A 9147-nucleotide genomic window follows, 5' to 3' on the forward strand; every position below is an offset into this window, starting at 1 on the left:
CAGCAGGAAGGCCTCCATCACCGACGAGGCGCCGCCACCAGGAGGCGGGAAGCCCTCCTCCGGGCGCGTCATTCGAATCGTCAACAACCTCGACCACACTGTTCAGGTAAGATCACAATTCAGCTTTTAGGGTAGTGAACGTTGTGTAAAAAAATGTGGCGCGTTCGACCGGCGCAAGCTCGACTTGTATCATTGTATATTAAAAAATAACAAAATTTTAAAAAATTAAAAAAAAAACCAAAAAAAAAAAAAAAAAATAAAAAAAATATTCAAATTCACTTAATTCAATAATCATTAATTAATAATTATTTTAATACTTATAATTCTCCAAAATTTCGGACAATTTTTTATTGTTGATTGTATTAAAGAGAGTGGGCCGTCGAGTGAGTCTTAAATGGTATTTTGTCGCGTCGTGATTGAGTATATTTTCTCCAATGTCTGTTGTACTTTGATTTTTGAAAAATTCTCAATGTAAATTCAAATGGAAGACTAATCAAGATGATAAAACAATAAATACAATTCTCATAATTATATTTATTCATATATCATTGCTTTTGTATAATTATAAACTATACGTTGGCAGAAGATTAATCGAAATACTTGTTTACATATTGGTAATTAACGCCATTACTTTCTTCCATTTTCTTGAAAATTTAGAGTAAAATATAAAATGTCCAATACTTTCTAATAAGTTATTAAAAATACCTCATTTCAGATAATTATGATATCAATAATTAATTTAATACACAGGGGATATTATTGTTGTCATTGTTACTATAGTTATTATTATCATTATCATTATCATTATCATTATCATTATCATTATCATTATCATTATCATTATCATTATCATTATCATTATCATTATCATTATCATTATCATTATCATTATCATTATCATTATCATTATCTATTAATTATCATTATTATTATTATTAATACGAAATAATCACTTACAATGAAGCTTTTAATTGATAAGATATTTATAAAAATACTTTAAAATATATAATATTTCGACAAATTTAGTTAGCTTTGTCATAACATCAAAACTTTTGATAAAATCACACTCTTTGGTAGAGTTTAATCTGTTCTCTTTGTTAGTAGTAAAGGTAATAGTAGTTGTACGTTGCTAAGATTCCTGCTTATATATTTTATCCTAAGAATTTTTTATGTATAAATATATTGCCATTTTTTAAGTACGTTTCAATTTAAATTTATCGTGTAAATGTGTAAATTGTATATTTATATACACATAATTGTCATGAAGAATTCAATATAAAAGCTGAAGATGTAAGGCTTATCAAAGCAATAGTATCCTCGGCTCTCTCAATGCTCATTCCTGATGATAGAAATTTTCCAACACTGATAAAGATTACCGTGTATCAAGAGTGATTATTATATTTTATTAAAATAGTGCCGAGTGCTGCTGAATTTACGGACATCGCAACCTTTTGAAGAGGTCCTCGAAGACTTGGGCCAAGTGCTTAAGATGAACGGAGCCAAAAGAATGTTCACAGTTTCCGGGCAAGAGGTACATCACAAAATAAATAATACTTTTCAACAAAGGACTTGTTAATTTCATTGGTATAGGCAATTCCAGCATAAATGCTTATTAACGCAATTCCTCGAAATTCACACTGTCGAATCTCTAACCAATGGAATTTAATTTCTCCTTCTTGTATGAATCTATATCACCGAGAGACTTTTATAATTCTCTTAAAAACAAAACAATTTATTTTTTTTTTTTTTTTTTTTTTTTTTTTTTTTTTTTTTTAGCTACGCAATAAAGAACTCAGGGCTATTATTTTGCATACTGCGGTGCACGATACACTGTATTATTGACTCTGCGACTTGCGAGCAATACTACCTCTCTATCGCAAATCACTTTCTTTCTTTTTCTCGCCCTCAATCTCGACAAACTTACTACATTCAAACATACGCTTCTTGACAAAATTTATGTCTCCTACGGTGTTTAAATGCACACACATTATAATAACAAATAAATGAAAATATTAAAGCATTGCCGTGTTTCCTTATTTATTTTCTTTTATTTTTCTTTTCGCGTTAATTCGATCTAAATACAGTCATAGTGGTGAATAAATGAAAGGAATCTCATACTTTAGCTTTATATCGGTACGCGACTGCTACCACAAACTCTTATAAAAACTCTTATACGCTGTTTATTAAATTATTAAATACATTAACATCTTATTCAGTCAAATAATTCTTATTTTATCACTTCGCCAGTCTCTAAATTTATAAGGTCTATTTATAAATTTATAAGGTGCTTGAATTGACATAGCTTCAATTCATGAGATTATTATATTATTTAACGATCTTTATAATAGTTAGTATAATAGTTAATGCTTGAAAAAGTGTCGCAGCTAATAGATAATAATTACTTTATCAATATTATATTAACCGTTCACATTATTAAGTCACACAACTACTTAAAATAAATTCTTTTACTTTACAATATACACTACAACTCGGGCTTTACTATATCTTGAATTTTACAGTGCGCTATTTTCATTTTTACAATATGGCAAATAAATTTTCTGTGTCACTAAAATACTATTTATACCGCTAACATAATAATACATCGTTGATAATATTCTCGAGAACAATATGCTTGATTTTTCAGCTTCTAATTATTATTTATACAATTATTGCAAACGCATTTTTATAAATAGAAAATTACATATCTTTTAAAGAATAAAAAATTGTATTTAACGTAAGTAGGACTATAAAGATGTATAAGGATGTCTCTTGTTATCAAATACTCGTGCTTATCGGATAATCAATAATTAGATCATAAAACTTATATTACACTTGAATATTTACAAAATTATTTACTTTCCAATGTAATTCAACTTTTATTACAGACAAAATATATTTATATTTTAAAGTTTCTTTTAATCGTAATAAATTTCACAAGAATAGTTTTCTTCGTATGTATATATATATATATATATATATATATACGACTCATCTACAATTGTCGCTTGAGATCTTATCAATTTTTTTTTTATTTTTTATATTTTTTTACCCTAAAAAAAAAAAATAACCTTGTAAATTTTTTACCCTTTTTTTCAATTTCCTTTCCCATAAGATTCGAACTAACCACCCTCTTAAAAGACACGAGTAGTTGTCATAATTATCATTTCAAGATTGTATAGTATTTATCATTGTATGACTTTTATATATGATTATGAATACAAAAAATAATAAATAAGCGTCAAGAATTTTGTTGGTAAGTAGTCACAATTGCATAAATTGCTGGTGTAAATGAATGAGAACTTAAAATTATTTGTCAAGTCACTTAATATTCGAATAAAAATATGAATAATCAAATGTATAAACGTAAACTCGAACAACAATATTATACTATTAAAAATTATATTACAATGACGTGTTAAATTTCTACGACTAAATTAAATAATTTTCCATTTCTCATGATAATTATGTTAATTTTTATAATCATCATGTTCTTGTTTGTATATAATACAAATGATTTTAAAATAAAAATAAAAAATTTACATATAATTTACATGTAAGTATTGAAATTGGTAAGGAGTTTAATTTTTCTTCAAAAGTTTTTAATTATAGTTAAATGTCAATAAATATACTATGTACATGTTAACAAAAAAAAAAAAAATTTATATTTTTGTTACTATAATTTTATGGATTTTTAATCCTATTGAATGAAAATTGAATAATATACTTTAAAATGCTAAATATACTTTATGTGCTAATAATTTTGTATGCAAAAGAGCATTATAAACATTTTATTTAATATTTAACTTAATAATCAACATTTTAAGATATCATAAATCCAAATTGAATATAAAATGTATTATTAGACAAAATGCTCGATACTTTGCTATTTTTCGCGAATTTTCATTTCTTTAATATTTATAACTTTTCTCTTCATTTTCACAAATCATGCAATTAAAAATATTTCACGTAAACGTCATATATATATATATATATATATATATATATATATATATATATACACATTAGAGATATTTAATAATATCCGAAATTTAAGAGTTTATTATAGAAATGCATTTTTCATGAGACTTAGAAAAATTATATAAAATTAGTGCTTATTAAGAATGAGGAGAAAATATCATTGGTATAATAAATGCATAAATAATAAGTGTAAGAAAGACCCAATAACGATTCAATCCAACATTTTTCTAATAATATTCCTGCAATTGAGAGTAAACTGCCGATTAAACTATCGACAATCATAAAATCAAAGTTTTATTAAAATTACACGATGCCACTGCAGGCCATAAATCCTCGGGGTAAAAATCAGTATAACAACAAAGTCACGTAGAGCAGGTCCGCGTGTACTTCCGGTCGTTCGTAATGTCGCCGTAGCCACGCAGAGAGAAATTAATGAGAAAAACGAAAATAAATTGAAAGATGGGGTCACGAGGTTCGCCACTAGGAGATTAACCCTCTTGGCCTGTAATGAGCGGCTTTTTAACGGGAGCAGCAATTGAAATGTATTTATCGCAGCTTTGAAATTGCAGTTTTATAAAATAATAATCTCGCGACACGCTCGCACGCGCAGCTTATTCCCTCCGAAATTCAGTACGAAAGTCGCGTTATCGCGACTTTGTGATCGTCGTTCAACATTGGGTCGCCAGACGAATCGGCGATGCGGGAAAAATCTAGTGCATCCGTAGCGAGATTCCTTATGTTGTTCTCAATGCGCGGATTAATGCCTCGAATCATAATTTACCATTTTCCATTTTCCATTTTCCGTTTGCCGCTTTAAAAGTGATATCGCAGCGTGATAGGGCGAGCGACATTAATGTAAAGTTCTCGTGCTTTTTCGAAATAATTCACATGGCAATTGTTTCGTGTAATAAAAGTGCGGGTTTGGTTTTCTAACTTATTCAGATTCTCAAGTATGAAGCCGAGAATTTTTTGTTTAGTTGCACAAGAGACGCGTGCAGTTGGAAAATAATTAAAGCATAGTGAACTTAAAAAAAAAAACATATTACAGGACTAAGAAATATTGCTGTTATATTTACTTTTTAAATTACACATGCAATGATTAACAATCGCGAAAAATGCTAAATCACTTTTTAATAATTTTGAAATATAAAATTTATAAAAGCTCTATCAATTAGGTTAGATGAAAGATATTTAATGTATCCGCTGAGGTTTTATCATATCTAAGTGAACAGCTGAGGGTTTAAATTTGAATAATATTTGCCTATTTTAAAATTACTAGTAAGACCCCTAAGGTTAGATGCCCTTGCAAAATTCGTAATAAAGTCAAAGAACAAAATATTTTCAAATCAGAACGCAAACGAAGATAAAAAATGAACACGTTTAAAGTATAATCGACGGAGTTCAGCGTACGCCCACGACTGAGACGATAAAGTTCTTACTTAAAACTCTCTCTCTCTCTCTCTTTCTCAAGACTTTTATTGGTTTATCAGTTATTCATGCAAACATAAGACTAGGAGACACGTTGACGGCATCGTCCTCGTACAATAAGTTTGAATAATGCCTCGCGTCATAAATATTCATGATAGTAAAGCGGAAAACGTGCTAAAAAAACAGTAGGGGCGCGATAGGCGAAGAGGAAAAGAGAGAGAGAGAGAGAGAGAGAGAGAGAAGGGTGGGGCAATGAGGTAGAACACGAGAAGCAAAAAGAAAATAAAAAAGACGAATGAATATTGAAGTAAGACGGATAAAAGTACTGACCTAGCGTGAAGCAATCGGGGCCGACTATTCGAAGGAGACGACGTAACAAGGTCGCAAATTCCTGGTGTAACCCAATCGAACACCAACTGCATCCTTTGCAATATCATGAAAACTTAGTGATAGCGCGTTGCAGTGAAGAAAAGGCAATTGCATAAGGGACGGTGCAAAAAACATTGTCACAGCATATTTTCATGTATCTGGATTATTTTTCATTTCTACCGTTGCGATATAATAGAGTTCGGGAAAAAAACATGGTGAGTGAGTGTGAGAGAGAGAGAGAGAGAAAGAGAGGTAAAGAGCAGATATCCTTCTTATTGAATGCCATAAATAAAACTCCTTATCTAACCTCTTTATCAAACCAATCTGAATTTTCTTCCATAAGAGTGTCAGTCCGTTTTAATTATTTATTTCTATAATGATACATCACGTCAAAAAGACTTTTCTTTCGTTTCTATGATTTATTTCCGTTGAAAATACAGATATATCCTTTATTCTTTAATAACAGTCCTTAAAAAATTGGTTCATCATAATTGACATAAAATTCGTTACTAGTAAAAAATACAATATCTCTATTTATTGCAAATAAATTCTTATATGTTTGAAATATTATTAAAAGAAAATAATAAAAAATAATAATAATAATAATAAAAAAAAACGCTATTGAGCACATTAATTTATCTTGGAAAATTATTAAGAAATACACAATAGTAGTTTCCAATTCACATTTATAACCTATTAAAATTCGCTCAATATGTTTAATAAAAAGTTTGTCCACTTTGCTTATCGATGCATAACAATTAACAACATCTGTTGGTTGCTTAAGCGCATTTCAAATTATTGACATATCCAGTTTTTGTGTTTTTGAGAGGGAAAGAAGATTGATTCTCATTATCTTGACTATTATCTTCAGTAGACAGCATCACTGAATTATCGATTCATTAATTATTAATTTGAAGCAATTATGCACTTATCAAGTATCGTTACATTCGATTTTATAATTTGACGATCTTCGACACTAAGCTTCTTATGATTATAAATTTATAATAAGTTAAATATCGTAAATAATATATTTATTACCTAAATTAATTATGACAAATTGTCATTTAGAAAAATATCAAAAATATCATTAGCTTTGAAAAATCAATTATCTAGTTAACAATACTAACATCAGTCATTTTTCTTTTCGTTAACCAATGTAATAATAATAATAAAAAAAATGTATAGAAATCTAATTAATTATATAAAGAATTATATATATAAAAAAAAGTCAAATACATGACTTTTGTTTTTACTAATTCATAATAGATTTTTTCTACAGCTGCCATATAAATGAGCATAATATCTTTCAAATCACAAATCCTCGCTTCATTTTTTTCAACTCATATATGAAATTACAATCACAATATGAATTTCAAATCCATTAAGTAATGTCTGCGAGAATTTTTGCCATTTCATTTGTCTATCTTCTTTTCTTTCTTTTTTTTTATCTATTTTGTGCTTTGTATAGATATATCGATCATCGTAATGATTTATGATAATGTATTTATGACAAATTTATATCCATTATTTTGTCAATTTAATTTAAATGTCAAAATCTATCTACATAAATGTTCATCAATGCCTGATGTTTATTACGAGAGTGAAAAAGAAATTTTGTAACATGTCTTTGAATTTTTTAAAATCTGACGACGATAATTTAATCACGTGGTAACAATTCGTACGAGGAAATTTTTAATTAAATTTCACGCTATGTAGAGGCACTCCAAGTAAAAATTACATTAATCGACTTCAAATGTCGTTCGTTATTTTTGATATTTAAAACTGTGTGTTTGCCTGCGAGAATTGACATCTCAAGCAACGAAACATTTAACTTAAGTGCATATTATATATATATATATATATTTCGTGTCATATGGTTAGCCGGCGAAATTTGTAATAATTAAGCATAATAACGAACATAATAATTATGCAAATTTATTCTAATACGGGAAAAGTCGTTTGAAATTCGCTTAAAATTTCACCTGATGGAATAATAAAATTATATTCCCATTGATTGAACATTAAGTGTCGATACTTCATTTGAATAAGGTAATAAGCTCGTCTTACGACTTATTCAATGTTAAAAAATTACTATCAATCCAGAAACTCAATCCCGTAATGGCGTTTAAAAGTTCGTTAAATTAATAAGACTTAATTAATGAATAAGTCTTGCCGCGGTCCCTTGCTATCGCAATTAATGCACAAAAACATGCTCGGAACGAAGATGTCAGTGCAATAAAATTGTTGTAAACGAGCGAGAAAGATATGAGCTATCGGCTGTGATTCGGTCCCCAGGTGCGGAGCTTCTCGCAGTTGCGCAACGAATTCGCGGACGTAGACACGTTTTACCTGGGTACGGGCGCCGGGAGCAGCGGCATCGCCACGGCCATCGGCTCACCAGCGAGGAGGTCGCGCTCCCGAGGGCCACCTGCCGTCGTCGAGGACATAGGCAGGCAACGAAGGGCTCGAAGCAAGAGCAGACCTCGGGCCCTTTACGCGCCCGATTCCGAGGTCGTGAGGGTAAACGGTGAGTTGACCGTTCAGTTCAGCCCAGTGCTTTTTCACTTTTTTTTCTTTTCTTTTTTCTTCTTCTTCTCCCCCCCCCCCACCCCCCCACTTAAGCGCTCGATGCCAATGGTCCGGTTTGGTAACTGCATATCCACGACTTGTCACTTCAATATCATCGCTAATTAATTGTTCAGACGTAGCCAATGCCCGTCCACCTAATAATTCCTCATTCGACTATCTTCTAATTTATAATTAATTGTCTCGCATTGTTAAAGTTTGTATTCTCCGCGCGAGATTCTCGGCTAATCGATAATTATGCTTCATTGCCCATGGAAGTTGAAGTAAGCGTTTGAGCGTCGCTTTGAAGTTAATGTCCGAGTCTAAAGATTCTGAGATGGCTGGCTTTTATGGATCCTTAGACTACAGCGTGGTCGAGGTTCTGCGGGAGGAGCCGGCCCGGGTGACGATTCGCGGCCTAAGGCGCTCGTTCTACCCACCGTCGCACCTACCACCCGTCGACAACTCACCCCCTGACAAGAAGCTCTCCCTCGAGTGGGTCTACGGTTACCGTGGAACCGACACCCGACGGAACCTTTGGGTACTGCCGAGTGGCGAGCTTCTCTACTACGTCGCCGCGGTCGCCGTGCTCTATGACCGCGAGGAAAACGCCCAGCGGCACTACATCGGCCACACGGAGGACATCACCTGCATGGAGGTACGGTGAGCCGATCTATTGACGGGGGGAGGGGGCGGGGGGGATTTGGGAATCGGGGGTGATGAGTCGGGATTGGAGTTGTGTTTTGATGGTGGTGGTGGGGGTGGTGGTGGTGGGGGTGGCGGTGGTGGTGGAGGTGGGGGGGGTGG

General features: G+C 31.8%; 1 protein-coding gene across 1 annotated transcript in view; it reads left to right on the plus strand.

The window, feature by feature from the left end:
* The window catches only part of LOC105361630 (echinoderm microtubule-associated protein-like CG42247), a 54019-nt gene that overhangs the window by 42819 nt on the left and 2053 nt on the right, over positions 1 to 9147 (plus strand). The window contains exons 6-9 of the mRNA XM_011498882.1: positions 7 to 106; positions 1415 to 1531; positions 8071 to 8302; positions 8703 to 8998. Of these exons, the coding sequence (XP_011497184.1) occupies positions 7 to 106; positions 1415 to 1531; positions 8071 to 8302; positions 8703 to 8998 (745 nt within the window). The remainder of the gene's footprint in view (positions 1 to 6; positions 107 to 1414; positions 1532 to 8070; positions 8303 to 8702; positions 8999 to 9147) is intronic.

Source organism: Ceratosolen solmsi, unplaced genomic scaffold, assembly GCF_000503995.2.
Source record: "Ceratosolen solmsi marchali unplaced genomic scaffold, CerSol_1.0 scaffold30, whole genome shotgun sequence".
NCBI classification, from domain to species: Eukaryota; Metazoa; Arthropoda; class Insecta; order Hymenoptera; family Agaonidae; genus Ceratosolen; species Ceratosolen solmsi.